At 39.4% G+C, this 18,453-nt stretch overlaps 1 protein-coding gene across 2 annotated transcripts in view; it reads left to right on the forward strand.

The window, feature by feature from the left end:
* Window positions 1–18,453, forward strand: part of LOC111341982 (exocyst complex component 4) — a 29,278-nt gene that overhangs the window by 6,650 nt on the left and 4,175 nt on the right. Inside the window, exons 8-32 of one of the 2 annotated variants that reach the window (XM_088759239.1) lie at window positions 192–315; window positions 805–870; window positions 1,791–1,846; window positions 2,714–2,818; window positions 3,400–3,470; window positions 4,349–4,382; window positions 5,361–5,465; window positions 6,395–6,422; window positions 7,569–7,621; window positions 7,715–7,797; window positions 8,434–8,491; window positions 10,100–10,192; window positions 10,810–10,897; window positions 11,200–11,263; window positions 11,691–11,794; window positions 12,282–12,355; window positions 12,888–13,026; window positions 13,110–13,200; window positions 14,100–14,154; window positions 14,466–14,513; window positions 14,749–14,856; window positions 15,306–15,407; window positions 16,524–16,574; window positions 17,563–17,597; window positions 17,832–17,946. In XM_088759239.1, the coding sequence (XP_088615365.1) occupies window positions 192–315; window positions 805–870; window positions 1,791–1,846; window positions 2,714–2,818; window positions 3,400–3,470; window positions 4,349–4,382; window positions 5,361–5,465; window positions 6,395–6,422; window positions 7,569–7,621; window positions 7,715–7,797; window positions 8,434–8,491; window positions 10,100–10,192; window positions 10,810–10,897; window positions 11,200–11,263; window positions 11,691–11,794; window positions 12,282–12,355; window positions 12,888–13,026; window positions 13,110–13,200; window positions 14,100–14,154; window positions 14,466–14,513; window positions 14,749–14,856; window positions 15,306–15,407; window positions 16,524–16,574; window positions 17,563–17,597; window positions 17,832–17,946 (1,950 nt within the window). The remainder of the gene's footprint in view (window positions 1–191; window positions 316–804; window positions 871–1,790; window positions 1,847–2,713; window positions 2,819–3,399; window positions 3,471–4,348; window positions 4,383–5,360; window positions 5,466–6,394; window positions 6,423–7,568; window positions 7,622–7,714; window positions 7,798–8,433; window positions 8,492–10,099; window positions 10,193–10,809; window positions 10,898–11,199; window positions 11,264–11,690; window positions 11,795–12,281; window positions 12,356–12,887; window positions 13,027–13,109; window positions 13,201–14,099; window positions 14,155–14,465; window positions 14,514–14,748; window positions 14,857–15,305; window positions 15,408–16,523; window positions 16,575–17,562; window positions 17,598–17,831; window positions 17,947–18,453) is intronic. The other variant, XM_088759242.1, reaches the window with a different exon arrangement.

Consider the following 18,453-nt stretch of genomic DNA (forward strand, 5'->3'; position numbering starts at 1 on the left):
TTACCTGTTTAATTCTGAAGAATTTCAAATGATTTTAGCTGGTATTAATTAAAAATGGTTGGAGGCAGTAAATTTTACCGGTTACCACCTGAAAAGGAGAACACTGCTATTGGGAGTACTTAAGGTACATTCTGTCGAAGAGTGCACTTGATCGTACCAACTGTCTTTTTTATTTTTGTCATTTTTCTCAGGTGGAGCATGAGTTGCTGATTAAAGAATTGACCACTCATCTGTACTTGAAGTCAGAGAAAAGCCGAGAAAAGCGAGCGAAACTGGTGGCATACATGACAGACAGTGCTGCTTTGGCTGTAAAAGGTACGTGCAGGTGTACATTCTGTATCCATGCTATATAATCAGCTTGTTAGTGGGTTTTATCTCAGTGATTGGTTATTAAAGGGAAAGAAATATCCATGACATGATTTTAGTTACATCATACTGTACATGTCATGTAAAGAAATTTTGTTGTGTTCAAAAGCCTGAAATTTATCGTAAGTGATTCAGTGAAAAACCCTTTGGAAAATCTTAACTTTAAATCTATATAGAATTGTGGCTAAATATACTCATGCAATAATTTACTCAGTGCAAAAATTTCATGTACAGTAATGTAACTTCATGAAGGTACATGTGCATGTATATTTTTATGTGACAATTTAAAATCAAAATGTTTCCTCCAGATGTTGTTTTACACCTGTGCATGAAGTAGCAAACTTGCAGTGTACATGTTCTTGAAACATTGAGTACTGTTATACTTGGACTAATTTATTATTAATTAGCATTGTTTGCCATATTATGTCTTTTTAACAGAATCATCATCCAGTATTGGTTCATCTGGAGGACTCTTTAAAAAGTCCCATTCCCGCACAGCCTCAAGTAAGATAGGAATAGCAATTCTACCTTTCAAAATCAAATCAAATCAAATCAAGTCAATTTATTAAAGTCATAGCTTGGGATTGAGGTTGCCCTCAGTATCTGAGCCAGAGGCTCGTGTATAAAACGCAATGACAAAAACTGAATAAAATAAATAAATGAACAATTGTTATCTAACTATAATAAACTAGATAATAGTAATAGTAAATACATACTCACCAAGCCTAAAATTGTCACATGAACATTGAAAACGATTTACAATTAGCAATAATTACATTGACAACTAGTCCTTAAATTTAAAATGTTAATAAATTCCAAATTTTTATGAAATGCATTTCAATTGGGTGACTGTTTAATATATGTAGGTAGCTTATTCCCTAAGTGAGTAATCTTATAAGTAAAAGAATTATGGAAATACTGGTTGTTATAGGTAGGCTGAACAAGGTTACAGCCACCTCCCCTTAAGCTGTAATGTGAAACACGGAACATAATGAAATCAGAAATATAACTAGGTCCATTTCCCTTAATACATTTATAATAGAGCTGTTATACATGTCTTTCTAGATTAGCTGAGAGATGATTGGCTGGTGCTCTTTGAAGGTGGTGCACCTTCCAGTTGAAAATTTTGTTAATTCTGATCATGTTGATATTGCGCTTATCTCAAGAAATTACATGTTTTTAATTCACTCTGGGTTGAGGGGATTACGAAAACATTTTTAGAACTACATGGTGATGTAGGCTCTTTAGCTTAATAACTAACAACTTGGTAATTTTGGTTTTATCAACTGACTTGATAGTATAAATTGGCCACCTTAAAAATTAATCTAAATTGCTCAGGAACAAGGGGTTTTGATTACAATTTGCTGAATATTTTGGAAAGGTCTGCTTGCTTGCTGTAATTTTCAGTGTAACCTCTTTTGCAGGATCACTGAATCTTTCTGAAACAACATCTACAGATGATTCTCTCTCTTCAACTGAGGTAAAAAAAGCTATGAAGATAAGTCAGATAATTTTGTGTAATTCATGAACTGCCAAAACTGTACATGTATGTAGACAACCACCTTAAAGTTAATAAATGATCAATAACAACAGCAAGGGAAGTTTTTTTCCAAACAGTTTCTTTTATATATTTTTTAGTAAGCTAGTTGTATTAACCCATTTGACTTTTAAGAGTGACCAGCATATAATTTCCCCCCTTACAATTCCATCCCTGAATTAAACATTAATGTCACCAGAAGATAGAAAAATATCAGTAAGAGTATATTAGTTCATTAACATCAAATTATCAGAAGAATCATGAGAAACATAAGGGGAACAGTGCCAAGAATAAATTATAACATAACCAAAGTAAAGCGCGTGCTCTGATTGGTCAATTTAGCGTCCCCCATTTGCCCATGGGTGTACGCTACTGACGTAAGCAAATGCAAAGACTATTTTTCTGTGCACGTTTGTTTTTTCTGATCACGTAAGATTTGTTAAATAACAGGGAACTCTTTAGCTACAATGTATCAATGTTATCAGATACAATGAAATATATGAAGTTCATATATTTTTGCGAGGATCATGCATCATATGTATCAATGTTATGTTATAAAACAAATGGTAAACACCACAGCCTACACTATTGAGTTATTGATGCACTTGGGAGGTTTGCTAAGCACTCAAGAAGCTAAAGTCGCTCGAGGCGATAGCCAAGAGCAACTCTTATGCTTCTTTCGCGCTTAGCAACCTCCCGCGTGCATCCATAACTCAATAGTGTGCACTGTGGTGTTTACCATTTGTTAAATGGGAATAAAAAGGATTAAAAATGAAGAGTGTTGTTAAATATTAAGTTGTTCTGTTTCAGGTCACTGAGGATCTCAATACTGACCCTGAGGCAGACAGTAACCACTTCATGGTAGTGCTCATAGAATCTCTCTCTCTTCTTGGAAAGATCCCTGAAGCACTGGAGGTATTTTACTGTTACTAAATGTAACTGCACAGTCAGGTTGTTTATAGAGATTCTGGGCTTTGATTGGTGAAGGATTCTGTCCTATTTCTCTGTAATCGTCAAGCAGTTTAATGATTATACATATAGCGGTGGCGCTAAGTTTCAAAAGACTGTCACTATGCAACAGCAAAGTGCAGGTCTTCTGTTGGGTTCTTGGCTCCATGGGGGTGACAAATGATTCTTTCTATGATTTGGATGGTTATTGTTCAGGGTAAATGATTCCAACATGAACCTCAACACCTTCAGAGATGAAAAGCACATGTCAGTATAACCAAATGTTAAGCAAACAGATAACATACAAGATTCATATAATTATACATAGAGCTCCTCAAAGGTTTTCAGCAAACAGGAAGTAACAGGTTGTTTTCAGGAATTTGCATTCAGTTACTTGGATGATTTAAAGACAATATGGACGTCTTCTCAGCTTCTAGAAGTTAAATAAAACGGAGGAAAATCGATCCATCTCTATGCTTTTTTTTTTTTTTTTTTTAAATCATGATCCTGTTGAAACAATTTTACCACTTTCTTCTGTGGCTTGACAGGCAATTAAGAAGCGAATGAAGATAGAGATGTCATTGATTATCCATAGAGCTACAACACTTGTTACTAAAAGGTAAGAGATGTTTTCAAGAATGTTGTACGTGTTCAAGAATATTGATCAGTTTTCTAAGGCTATTTTCTGCACGCTTGGTTAGCACCTTTTGTAGAGCGCCAGACTGCTGTCCGGAAGGTTTAGGGTTCAAGCCCCAGACTGGACCTATGTTCAGGGTCCTGAAATAACTAAGGAGAATATGCTGCTTTTGTCGTGACATCTGCAAGTGATTAGACTCTTCTTGAATATAGACTTGTCCGTCGCGTGGGAAAAAAGATGAGTGGAGATAAATATAATGTTAGCGCGCCGCTGGGTGCTCTTGGATTGATGTCGATGCACCGCGCTAGCTCGTCGAGCGTCTCACTCATGGAACTCCTGCGGCGCATCGACGTCACTCCAAGAGCTTCCCGCAGCCTGCTAGCATCAACTTTTTTCCGTTGAATTTTTTTTTTTTTTTTTTTACTCGCGCAATGGACTTCGCCGTAAAAGAGGGACTTCTCGCATGCTATCTTGGATAAGGAAGACGAACCGTTGACCGCGTATTCTTCATCTCCTCTTTACTGGTTAGCAGGGACGTTAAAGAACCCGCACAAAGAGTCGGGAACGTAGCTCCAGATGTTGTGGCCTGGCCTTATTATTGTTTAAACAAGCCCTCATTTAAACCAGCTGTAAAGCTAAATTGGGCCAGCCCGTCTAAAAATTGCAAATAAATAAATACATGTAAAGGAGTAAAGTTTCCCCCTTCAAATCAGCCCTGTGTGTAACTTGAAATACTTGATGTCTGATAACAGGATTGTCGATATCCCCCAGTTTTTTAGTTTTTCTGATGTCTCTCTCTCTTTCTCTCTTTCTTTTTCATTTTTTCTCTTTTTCAAATTACCTTTTTGGTTCTTGAATAGGATTGGACAACCTGGAGAAGTCATACTTCAACAGGTATTTGCATTTATTTATTACAAGTTGTCTTGGATTTTCAAGAATTTGATACATGTACTCCTTGTTCCAGAAGCATGAATCTATAAGGAATGTAGCTACAGGTACTCCTCCCTAAAAACCTGTTAGTCCTTGCAGATTCCCTCCCCCCCCCCATTTCTCTTCCCTCCTACGGCCCTTTGTTCCCGACACTTTCTCATGTTTTGCAAACAGTTCAAACTGAGCACTAAATAGAGAAAGATGTTTTTCGTCTTGTCACGAGCGTTGGACCAAGAAAAAATTCTGAGTCCCCATGAGGAATTGAACTTTAGGCTTTCGGATTGCGTGCTCCTGTGCTCTACCACTGAGTCACAGAGACTCTATGGTGAGCAAGGCCCATTACGATATTCAAAAGCACTGTTTAATACTCCTCGATGACGAGACACTTGGGAGTCACTGAGAGGGTATGGTCCTGCACAATAGAGCAATTCTCAAGTGAGTGTCGTAACTGAACCAAAAGTTCACGTTAATTTCCCACGCACGAGATTACTGTGTGATGGATGTCCTCCCCTGGGGTGGGATGGGCGGGTTAGGATTGATTGTAAAGCGCTGTTGGTCTGTCATTGTAAATAGCTCTCTATAAGTGATAAATTGTAATTGTAATTGTAATTGTAATCTCGATTGGTCCGAAAAAAAAAAACTTAGCCCCCCCTCCCCTCCAAACCAATCGTGGCTCGCGTTTTCAGCGCTTTAGTGGATTGCTTGTTCTTACTTTGAGTTCTCATGGGCTCTTCGGGATGTTTTCTTTTCTTCTGGTATTTTCTTGCCTTAGGTTTTGATTTTGGTTTTGCGACACTGAATCGAAAAGTGCTCTAACACAACCCAGTGACCCTGGATAAAGCTCTAACTGGGACATTTTGTGTGAAGTCCAGTACCTGATAAACATTTAGCCCCTTTGTCTTCCAGTAGAAAGTGAGAAATAGTTTTTATTTTAATTTTCAGAATCAACCTCATTACCTTTTGGAATTGTTAGAAGTGGTGTTCGACTTGTTTAGGGCCGTGGCTCATGCACATGATACAATTCTATCTGCAATCGACCGAGTCCTTGTAAGCAGTGAGGTGTCTTTGTATTTTACTAAACAGATATAATAAATGAATATTGTCATTCAGTTTCGGTTCGCTCTTCTTGCAACATCCTCCATGCCTTTTACATCATTTTTCTTGGTTAGAAAAGTTTCAAAGTAGTGGATATTATCGTGCAACTTTGTAGAAACGTAATCTTAAAAAGTAATTGTTATTTAGTTTGGTGCGAGTGTGAGAGGAAGAAAAAGTCTGTACCCCTTGAAGACGCTCGGGTTTCATGCCCCACCACTTGAGCTAGTGAATGTTTAACACTTTAACTCTAAGGAGTGATAAACATGCAACTTCTCCGTATGTTATCCATACATTATCCAACAAACAGATCATGAGAATACTCCAACTTATCAGGTAGAAGTTGTTATCTTGATTTTACACCAAATTCTCGTAACTAATCTATAAGGAATCCTGTAGCAGCAAGAGGGGAGAATTAACAATCAGGTCTTGGGGGAGAAAGGGTTCATGATGAGCTGAGCCACTATGAGCTGAGCTCGCATATGATCATGAATGGTGCTCTATAGTTTATGCGACAAATTTTTAGGATATAAGTTAAGCGGACTGATTTTGGTCCCTTCACATGCAGGAAGGGAAACTTTCCTTGGCATGAAGTTGTGGACGGTATTTTATGCATTTTTGTATACTTTATTTTTAATATGAAGATTTGGCCGACATGCAATTGTTCCTTGGTGAGGTTACAGAAATGCAGTTTGACACACGAGGCTGAGTGTTTGGGAATATGTTTTAAAAGAGCTTTTCTGAAGGGTGGTAGTAATGATGTGAACGCGTTAGGTTAATCCGTCCAATTTTGTCTTGGTGAGCTGGCCTCTACCTTTCTTGAAAAAGTTGAATTAATTTTTTTATAAGAACGTCTAATGCTCTTTTCCATTTTCTTTTTGCAGAAAACATCAGATACCCCGATTGATTTAGGTACTTTGTAAAGTATGATTTACCAAATTAGATCAGTTTCATTATTTGTTTTGAACTTGCTTGTGACCCATACTTGACTTGCTTGATACTGATGGAAAGTTTCGCAACATGCTAATGTAGCAATTTCTGAGAAATCGTATCCAATAACAATCTGATTTGGCGAATTTTTCAAAAGGACCTGCCCACCACCATAAAGGACCGACTTCATCTTTTCTACGTTAGGTCGGTATTGACTCGGTGAGTGGGCCACATGGAGGGAAAGTGATTGGCCCGATGTCCTGAGGGTACGAACCCCACAGCTATTGGTCGCAATCTGTTGACCGAGAATAAAGGCTGATAGTTTCGAAAGAAACTGTTTGGGGCTGCGTCGGTGGGAGTAACGAAATAATTTGGATATATCAACAAAGTTGAAATGGTAAATTGGCCCCCGTAACGATTACAAAAGCTGACGTTTCGAGCGTTAGCCCTTCGTCGGAACGAATAGAGGAATTGTGGGTTGTGTGTGCTTTTAAAGGCAGAAAATGGAGCTACGTTATTGGTGGGAACATGGCAACGAGAAAAACGTGAATAAATTAGTGGAATGAAAAGCGTTCGTCGATCCCTGTGGGATTTAGACTGCCGGTTTGAAAGATGAGCTTTTGTTCAAGATTTTTATGGCTTTCCGTGCTACCTAAGTGTAAGGAAAGACCGCAGATTGCCATATGTTGCTTGGAATGATTAGGTAATGATGACCGAGAGCCAACTGAATATTTATTTTCCTGTGTGGCCCAACCTCACTCAGTCGATGAGCATATCACCAATGACCACAGCTACACCCCTTCCAAAGCTTTCCGTTCCTTTTTCAAATTGCCTCTGTCGAAGCCCCGGAGGGGTCGTGCGGCCTTTCCCAGCCCCTTAATTGTACCATCTTACACAGCGGGTTTTTTGGGGAGGATGGGGGGGGGAGAGGGGGGGGGACAGGGGGTTGTTTTTCAGTTTAAGTACACGCTTGGCTAGGTCTCACTATAGTAATTATTTATAATTAATTAATGTATAGATTTAACTATAAATACTGTAGATTTTACCAAGCATTTCTCAATTCTGATGGATATACCATTCTTAGTTCGGAAGTGAAGCAAGCTGACTCTCCCTCGTTTTTGTGTTTAGGAGATACCAATATTTACACCATTGACGTTGTTTGGTCTGAGATTCAATTTGCTGTAAGTGGAAAAGTTTTGTACTGAAGATGTAGGATGAGAATGCGTTAGGCTTTTGTTGTATTTGCTTTCCTTGACTGTACAATTTATTTTCAGATCCAAGTATTGCTTAGTGACTACCTAGATGTTCAAAACACTGCAACACAGCAAACCTCAGTGACCTTTTCTGAGTCATCAAGGTAATTTTGTTATCTTCATACTTCATACATGATAGTGTCAGGGCGCATATGTCTTAACGCGGTGGAAACAAAATCTAAAAGCGCTCACTTCACACCTCTGTGGCCTGGGTTCGATTCCTGGACCTTGAGTCACATGTGGGTTGAGTTTGTTGTTGGTTGTTGTCCTTGCTCCGAGGGGTTTCTCTCCCAGTCCTCCGTTTCTCCTCTCTCCGAAAACACCAACATTCCAAACTCCAGTGCGACCGGAAACAGTGAGTCGGAAGAGTCACCGTGTGGAATGTCCACGGCTAAATTGGTATAATTATTTTCATCAAGAAGTGTTCTTATTATTTATTATTACGAGGGAAAATGACGCAAGGAGCCGTCGAAAACTTTTAAAATGTGAGAAAACTCGTATATGGTTTGAGTTTCCTTCTGAGCCGTTTGGAGGGTAGTTTAAGTTTTCGACGTTAACCACAGGGGGACGGAAAAAACAGTGCAATTTTGTCATGTATCCTTTTTGACACTTGTATTAAAATTTTGTTATTTTAATTTGTAAAATTTCAAAGAACGGTTCTCACTGATTGCATTTAGCTTTTTTTCATTAATGGAGTAAGTCTGGTTTTTTTCTTTTTTTTTTTTTTTTTTTTTGCTCAGTGATGTGTCGGTATTCTTTTCTCTGCGAAGAAGAGGACCACTGAAGTCTGATGAGCGGGTAGGAATATCGAGTTTCAGTATTCCATTACTTCGCCATTTTACCATATAAGGGCATAGGAACGTGCAAAATATATGCCACTGTATTACACTGTAGAACAATTCAACAAGATAGATAGAAAGCGGAGCGACAAAAAAGTCGTTCTGAACGATCCAAACCTTGTTATTTTTTACCTGTTTTTCAGGCTTTGCTTTAAGCAAGGAATCCGTTGTTGATTCTTCTGTTGGCCTTGTTTGTGTTGTTTTCGCTTTTCGCGCACCCTTGAACTCCCATGAGTGACCAAGTTTTTTCAAGTATAGATACAAGTTTAGCATAATTTCAGAGCTGAGCAAAGAGTTTCCAGCAATCTGATTGGTCGAGCGGTTCCTTATATGACGCTTCATAAACCGCTCCACACGGTTTATATAAAATGTTAAAATAAAATGTTAATAAATGTTACTAAAATGTTATGATTTTAGAAATTTCTCTGTGTTTCAGCTCTGAAACCATACTAAAACAATTATTCACCTCAGGTTTGGTGAATATTGTCGATGATAATCCCCTCGACTTCGTCTCGGGGATTGTTCGACGATATTCACCTCGCCTTCGGCGAATAATTGTTAAATATACCGTACACATGTAAATACAATATCAAGCAGACAAGGAATGAGAATAAAGGAAAATATCAATCAGGAAATTATTAGTTGATCCAGTACCAAATTCCCTGAACAAACATCATAAGAATTGTGTGACAGACAGAACGGAGAATAGTCCCTTTTACAGTTGTTGGCTTGGTGGCCAAGCCTTTAAACAGGAGTGAGGCTAAGGGTGACCCTGTGGTGATAGAGACCTGTATCTAGTTAGCATGATAACAAAGTAATTTGCATTTGAAAAGCAGCAACATCTCTATCATAACAAGGTCACCCTACGCCTCACTCCTGTTCAAAGGCTTGGCCACCAAGCCCACAACTGTAAAATGGACTATTAATAAAGAGGTCTGAGGAGTGATCGAACAGATTCATTGTTGCCGTGCGTCTGTTCAGTACCAGATCCGAGGTGACTTGATTAAGAGCAAAATAGTGGCACACGAGGCGTAGCTGAGTGTGTCACTGATATTACTGATATTCTTACCACCTTTTGACTTCTCATGCGATCGATAACAGTACGGACCCACGGCAAAATGGAATCTGTTTATTTTATACGATACTGAAAAAAGCAAAATTCTTTTAAGAGTGACGTCATGTGTGTCTATCCTCTAAAAGATCTTAAGTATGAACCAATCAAAATGTGTGTGTATCTCAGCTTATCATGTGACATTTCGTCGATAGTATGAGTTGCGAGGACGTGAAATATTAGCACGCTCTCTGTGAATCATCATATTTCCTTGCTGAGGGAGAGAATTTTCGTTATGATCAATTTTAGTTATCGATCGCAATTTTAAAAGAAAGGTTCATGATTTAGTGCAGTGCCTACTTGCTGAAACAGATACACAACCAGATGAACCATTCCAAAATGTGGTTAAGAAAATAAGCACTAAATATTTATGCGCGTTTTTGGCCTTAAAGCAATCAGTTTATGTGTTTGATACTTCAGTGTTGAATAAGTTCTTGGAATGTCTTTGCTTTTTAGACGCCATTGTATCGTTTTGAAGGTTCTTCGTCAGCGATCAGTATGAATACCTACATCAGGGAGAGACGCCAAGAATGCATGGCTGGGACTGCGGTAAGTAGAACACAGCGGTCAAACGTTGGGCATTCGCATGGGGATCAATTTTTGCCGCGCAAAATTCCAAAGGAAAAGATGAGAAGCAATTGCTTTCACGATAGATGTGCAAAAAAAAAAAAAAAATGAAACGTAGAAATAGAAATCATAGAAATTTGTAAAAGGAAAACAGTATGGAAAAGGAGAACGCTATACTTTTCGAATCTGTCGGGTAACCTGTTGAATTACTTTTTTTTTGTCAGCAAGGAGAAAGATTGACCCAACATAAAGTTAATAATACTCAAAGCTAGCAGACGTACAAATAAGTGAATGTTTAATCCTCTTGCTACAAGGCTTCATTTTACCGTGCGATTGGTGGCAGCAACTTTCGATGTCTAAGCCTCCTAAGTTCGTTTACAACGTGGCTAAACTAATTTATCTTCGAACCTACCATGACAAGTCACCCTTTTTTAGTAAAAGTGTATGCTGTGTGGTGCAACGCGAAGACTGAGAGCTAGGATACTCTCTTTCTCTCATCCCCAGATTTCGCGCGTAACCGATTTTATCGTATCCAGTTCTAGGGTCGGTCTATGCCCAATACAAACATAGGCCACTTCTCTTACGTTAAAACTTTTCAGAATGAAGATGACGATGACACTTATGGTGAGCCGCTACACAATACCAAGCCACAGCTGTTATGTAAACCAAATCCAAGGAATATAACAGGTGAAGTGATGACAAAAACAGATCCATTTGGGTCCGAACCGTGAGAACATATTGGGTGTGGTGTTGATTAATTTTCGGATTAATACCAGAGCAACTGCTGCACCCATCCCTCCCCTAATTCAACATGAACCCTTATTTGTTATTTCTTGAATTTTGTTTGGTTAGGGAAGGGATGGGTACACAGTTGCTCAGACACCGACATGGATCCGAATTTTTTAATCGACGCTGTCGATCTTTTTCTTGAAACGGTTCACTGTGTTTGTTTACCTCGCTGACTCTGGCGCTCCTTGTCTTTTTGTTAGTTGTGTTCTGCCCTCTGATGTCCTTTGTCGGTGAAATAGAATCAGCTATAAAGATACACGGAGAGTAAGTGTGCTATATGTATAGTTAATCTATTTTGTGTTTCCTGTCTTTACTTGCTACCTCATCAGATTGTCTATTGTTACGTGGATAAATTTATGGCCATCCAGTGAGAGTGATTGCTTAAACATTGGAAGTTTCAACCAAACCATCGTAGTTATGGCTTAAAAATGCAAACGAACTCGAGGAACACGCGGAAAACCGTAAATGGGATGTGATTGAAAATAACTGAAGGGCAGTAAGAGTTTCTGAGACAACTTGAAGAAGCTTTGGTCCAGTCTTGTTCATTTGTAACTCTGAATTTTTCCGGGACGTTTTGTCGAAGCAGATATTCCTCTCTCGTGTGGAATGGATTTTACCAACTAGAGGCTATGGCTCTGCTATTTCAAAACTTACTTAGCTTCCGCTAAAACTTGACAACATTTCCTTTTAGGATGAGGTGCACTCTGTATGGTTTTATCACCGACTATGTGAAGGATATTTTCATTGAGGAAATCCTGTTTCATATTACTGAGAAGTTGAAGGAGGTAACCCTAGGTAAGACTTACTGTACTGGCTCCGGTTTTTCGAACAGTGGAGAACGCTATCCGTTGCATAAATCTCTATCCGTTGTATAGCGCAGTACGTTTTGTTAACGCTTATAGCGATTTATCCGTTAGTTAGAGTTATCCGCTCTTTGACCAACTGGGCCCTGAATGCAAAACAGAGGGTAGTGAAGAGTTTGGAGATATGTGATGCCGCAGAGATGAGAGCAGTCGCTTTCAACTGCTGTGGCCTGGGTTCGATTCTCGGGCCTGACGCCGGGTTGGTAACTTAGCCATTCCAATAACACAATAGTTCGCCTCCCACAATAGGTGGGAAGTGGACGCCTTTGTTACTCCGCCTTCCTTTATCCAAGTTTATTTGAATTAAGACATACTATACACCATTTCCAAAATAGCCTCCTGACTGAATGCGATTACAAAAATCGCTAACTCACTGTAGCTGATTATTGGAATTTTTAGTTTGGTTTCTTTGTCGATAGACACGGATACATTTAGAAGAACCACTGATGCAAACATTTTGAAGCTTTTGGGAGCAACCAGACCCCTTCTACAGGTAGGTTTTTGTTTGTTTCGCTTAATCATAGGAGCCTAGGGGTGTATTAAACTGGAGCTTGTCTCAGGTTTTAATCTCGTGAAGCAATAAGCAATGGAAGAACTGATGCTATTCTATCGCAGTTTCCTCTTCCCCAGTCCCACTCCCTCAGTAAAGAATTCGTCAAGTTTCTTTGACTATGAGGATGATAAGCTTTGCTCATACAGCAGACTGAGCTGGCAAGGGCTCGAACCCAGACCGCTCGATTCGGCTGGAGTTCAACGCACTCACCCGGAACTCAATTACTGCGTCTCCCAGTAAAACCGGGCGATATTTTAGTTCCAGGGTTTTCAATCAAACCGTGTTGGTCTGCGATTGGTTATTATGTTTCCTTTAGTCGTCTTTCAAGGATTTATTAATTAGACTTTTGTGGCCTCTTTCTTATTCAAAGCCACCTTTTCTACGTACGGTAGTCACGCGTACAAAAGAATGATTAAAAACCTCTTCAGTTTCACTTTTAATTGACTCAAGTATTTTTTCCCTGTCTGACTAGAGCACCGCTACAGTAGAACAACTGATACAGGATCTGAAGAATCTTATGCACAGCTTACCAAACTACTCGCCTCAGTTTGTTGAAATGGTTTCCAAAATGCTGACGATTTTCAAGGATCGATGTTATGAGACATACAAAGGTACGTTTGATCGCGTGGTGTCCTCTTCTGGTACCTTGGTAAAAATTGTTATTTCAATAACAAACTTGTTTGTTTATCGACAGCTCTGCTGAAATACAGCGCGGAAGGTGACAAAAACACTCGTGTTTTCAGCGCCAACTGGACTAAAGACGAGGATATCAGTCGCTGCTTGAGGTAAAGTCAACGAAAACAGTATCACGTCATTAAAGGGAAAAAATCTGAATCCTTTTAACTCCCAGAAGTGATGAACTTGTAGCTTATCCCTTAATATTCATACAGTGTATTATCCAGCGAACGGATATGAAGAATATTCAAACTTATCAGGTGGAAGTTGTTATCATGTTCTGACATAAAATTGTCGTAACCGATTTACAAGTCGTTAGAGTTAAAGGGTTAAGTATTACGACCGTACTGTTTCATTTCTGTTGCGCTTCGTGAGTCCACAGCATTTTGGCCACTGTAATGACGAATATCGTTGTCGATAAGAGTACTAACCACGCTAAACCACTCAGTCGATTTGTTAAGTATCTGACTGGGTTAGCTCTATCCATTGAGTATCTGACCGGGTTACGTAGCTCTACCCATTGAGCTAACCCGGTTAGCTCAATGGATAGAGCGCTGGACTGTTGTGCGGGAGGTCGAGGGTTCAAGACCCGGCCGGACCAACACTCAAGATCTTAAAGTAATTGAGAAGAATATGCTACCTTCCTTTAACATCAAGAAATGGTTAGATATACTAGTCTTCTCGGATAGGGACGAATAAATGGAGGTCCCGTCTCCTACAGGGTTAGGGGTAGGAGACGTTAATTTCCCACGCGCGAGATTACTGTGTGATGGATGTCCTCCCCTGGGGTGGGATGGGTGGGATTTAATGGGTGGACTACTCGCATGGATCGTATATGTTCCGTTCTAGTCCTACCCTACTGCGGGAATGCAGTGAAAAAGGATTGGAAAAAAATAAATAACTAATGATAAAGAATCGAATTGACTTCAAACGGATTGACATACGGTGTAGAAGAAATTTAGTCCAAGGCTGTTTTAGCTTTCTTTTGAACTGTCGCTTTGTCTTGCAGATCCTTGCCAAACTGGCCTGGCCCTCAACAACACCACTCACATCGACAAAGAAAGGTTAGAGCTAAGTTTAGCCCTGTGAAGTGTTTGAGGAATACTTTGGTTGGATCGGATTTGACTGAACTAACCATTTTTCTGCTTCTTTTAGAAGAGATGTGGTGTTTTCCATGAGTATACGATATCCAGAAACACCAAAAAATAAAACAAGCTAACAAACAAACAAAAATAGGTCCTTGAGCTTTGCCTTGTCTTCTTCAATTGCTCATTTGAAAGACATCTTAGTGAAGATTCGAGTTTAAGAACTGCTGCTAACAGAGTGGTAACTTTTGGAATCGTGAGGTTGATTTGGAATGATTCTTTTGTCGCAGGAAGATGGAGAACAGGATATTGAAGCTGTAAGGAAAAGAAATCAAAAGGTAACGAGAGCGCTTTTTGATTAAGAGTTTCAAAGCCAAACTCAAACTAATCATAAGGCCAGTGGTAGCAAAACTTTAAGGTAATAGTCACAAAGGGCGACTGGCAAAATCCCGACTCAGTAAGAACCAATCAAAAGCTTGGATTTATCTCACGACTACCTTGCCTCACAATAATACTTTTCTATTATTATTTTATGAAATTATTATAAATGATTATTTGCGGCATTTTTTGCAGGAAACAGACATACTGACTGACAATCTGGCCAACCATCTTCTGAACGATTCTGAAGTGCTGTTTGAAGCACGTGATCACAGAACACTGGCAAACCTTCAAGAGAGCATGGTACCAGAGCGTCACTTGTTTCCCTGTTAAAAAAAAAAAAAAAACCGAAGTAGCACTTTAGCAACCTCAAGATGTACCATACCTTCCTTTGCGGACCTATATAATTCACCCTTATCCTCCTGTATTTTTGGGCTAGTGTCTCACTTCTACATGAACTTATCCCAGTTTTTATATCATGGAGCGACCATAGGGTATGAATAATCCTCTGCGGTGGGGGTGCAGTCCATTGCATGTCCTCCCACCCCCCCCCCCTCCCCCCTTTCCGACGCTCATTAAATGTTCATAGCGTATGAATAATCTTCCGGGATGAGAGTGTTAAAGGCCCTAATACGCTTGACTGAGTTGAAAGTTAAAGAATTAATCTATCGTCATTAGTGGTAAATGAATGTGACACCAATATGGAACAAAGCGCTCACCCGGCTAAGCGTTTTGCTCGTGTGTATTGTTAGGAGTGGCTGGCAGGTCACATACGAGGTTTTACCACAAGTTTAAGAGCGCAGTCCACTGATATAAACCTCATAACAACTGAGTCACAGGAGAGAATCAAACCGGTGAGTTTATTTGAAAACCATTTAAACCTAACCTCTCCCCTCCTTTATTGTCGTAAGTTGAGACAATTTAAGAACAAGAATGACAACACTTGTTTTGAGCAAAGAAAAAAGATTGCTGACGTTGTTACCCAATTAGTTGAAAGCAGAGAGAAAGAGAAAGTCTTAAGCACTCTAGACAACAAAGGTGTCTAGTTACAATGATAAGGTTGAGATCGGACGTCAGCATTATCAGGCGCCTCTGGTAGCCGCTTCAGTCCATGTAACGATCTCACCTTCCCTCCCATCCCACCCCAGGGGAGGACATCCACCACAGTAATCTCGTGGGTGGGAAACTAACGTCTCCTACCCCTAACCCTGCAGGAGACGGGGCCTACGGTTTATTCGTCTCTATCCGAGAACACTAGAATATCTATCCATTTCTTAAAGTTATAGAAAGGTAGCAAATTCTCCTCAGATATTTTAAGACCACGAGTATTGGTCCGGCTGGGGCTCGAACCCTCGACCTCCCGCAAACCAATCCGGCGCTCTGACCAATTGAGCTAACCGGGAGGCGGTAAGCACTTTTGGCTTTCCAAAATAACACTGGATTCGGTTATTTGAGGAGTGGCTAACGAACTGTGGGATAGCATTATCCGGATTTTGTTGCCTGCGGGCATAAAAAAGAACCTTAAAATACTCACCACTTTTAAACGATAAAGCAAAGTAATCGATATTATAAGTAAATATGGGTAAAAATGGCTCGAAAGGATAATTTTGATCGGGTTTTTGTTTGTCATTTGAAAGTTCATAATCCTATAACACGTAATTGAGATATCTAAAATAATGGGTGACGGACCACATTTTTAAATGGTGATGATGTTTGAACTATTCAATTAATTCCACTGATAGCCCATTATGTTGATGAGTGTCATTTTGTTCAAAATAAATTCCGTTCAAAATCTAGGAATAGTACTTGATTTTAACCCAACTTTACTACCATGTCATCGTAATCGAGTATTTTAGGTTTCAGTTTCATTTAAGTTGAGAGACTGAAGGCTAAAGCTTTTCGTTGTTAAAGGGTTTTTAAGAGGTGGGCATTGAGTTAAAGCTGACAGAACGCGAACTTAAACTTAACAGAGAGAAGTGCATGACGGGTATGGATTTGCCTACGTTTATGGTAGAAATTGGGTGAGTTGTCCGAGCGTTACTTGTCAATCGACATTAAATATAATCTGTAATAACTTATTAAATGCTTCCTACTAAAAGATCTTAAAGCTAAATTACCCACACATATGCCTTCATTGGTCGATGCATGAATATTCAACAGAGTGTAAAGGGTAAACTAGTTCCTTGTCGTATCCTTGGAAGATTTTACTTAAAAGGAGCTTATGAAATCGTATACCTCGTATTTGAATATAATTACCGTTTAATTTTTTTATCACTGTAAAACAGAGCTTTAAAATGAATGGAACTCAATTGAACGAGATCGTTTCAAAAGTAACTACTCAGTTTAGTATTTTTTTAAGGTATTAGTAATGGCACCGGACTCAAGTGACGTACAATTTCGCCTGATATCAAGCGCGTGCTTTTACATCACGTTTTCGGTATCAGATCAAAATTGCACAACGCAAATGACCATTCTAAGTTAGAAGAAACGCAATTCGATCACCCAACTACAGGATTTGGGTCAGAATTAATGCGTTACTGATTGGTATAAAGTATATTTAAAAAGATTGCGAATTGCGGATAAATTCTGCAAATATGTGAAGAGGTGAAGAATTGTCCGTCACTAGGGTGGTGTAAGTCATCTTCGTGTTACTTGATTGTTCAGCTTTACCATAATGTTATTGGCTGAAAATCTTAAAGTTACACAAGTTAGAGGTGATTGGTTAGTTTCGATTCGTCAGCAATGCTAGGCTGTTCCGTTCGATTCGTTTGTTGTGCTAATGTTGGGAATAACTTAAGTGTAAGGTGCCTGTAGTTAGCGATAACTAAAGTCACTATCAAAGTCAAGAAATGAAATGTCCTCTGCCTAATGAAAAATTGCAACTGATGAACAAATTCGTCCTTATAGCCGTCATAGCCGTTCTCCAACTTTTTGAGTTGCATCGTGTTATACTCAAAGATATTTCTGGGCTTTGTCTGAAGGTGGCTTTTTGTATCCTTTATTTTACAGCAAGAAATCCCGCCTGTCTCCCAGGAAATCCTCCAGTAAGTATGTCTATCCTAGTAAATGAAAACCAGGTAATTGTCATATTACAAGGGAGTAAAAGTACAAGTAAGCATGTAAGACCGGAAAAAAAATGGTTTGAAAAAAATGTTTTTCCCTTGCATTTGACGCACAAGTGGAAGCCAAAAGGGTGAAGTTTTGTGTTTCGTATTCAACTTTCAGAGAAGGTTTGTGGAAAGTCGGTTAAAACTTAATCGCCTTTTATCAACCTACAGATCACTTACAACGCTGGCAGAAGATTTTCAAAACATCTCGGATTCTTGTTTGCTAGTGCTTCATCTGGAGATTAGATGCCATTGCTTTTATTTCCTGATGCGGGCTGTGCAAGAGGTCAGTTAAGCCCGTTTTGTGTGAAAGGAAACACTATAAAATAGTAGCCCTACAATCAGTTTCTACAAGGAAATATATAGAAGCGAGGACAGTTTTTGATCCTGGATTGAAGCTAGCTGCATTTGCAACAAGTGACACTTGGTGATCACTCCAGCTTTGATATCAAGCAGCAATAATGTCATGGAACGATAGAACACCACTCTCTCTGATGTGCTTTTCTGTAAATACCAGAAACTGTTGATGTGGCGTGACGCAGGTTTCATTTATGGTGTTCATCAGCAAAACTTGCCACTCTGCACTTGAAATTCTTTTCTTGCACTCGGCCTTCCGTCAGAGCTTGTATGACGTGTCAAGGACCAGTGATTTTTTTATCGCCGGGGGAGGGGTTGGAGGATTTTGGGGAGATCACATGGTTTTCAAGGGGGGGACGGAGGGGGGATCAGTCACCGCCAACAGAGCATAAAGGAGGGACTACAGACAGAAAATTGACCGCTGATTAACTGCCAA

This window comes from Stylophora pistillata, chromosome 1 (genome assembly GCF_964205215.1).
Source record: "Stylophora pistillata chromosome 1, jaStyPist1.2, whole genome shotgun sequence".
Taxonomy (NCBI): Eukaryota; Metazoa; Cnidaria; class Anthozoa; order Scleractinia; family Pocilloporidae; genus Stylophora; species Stylophora pistillata.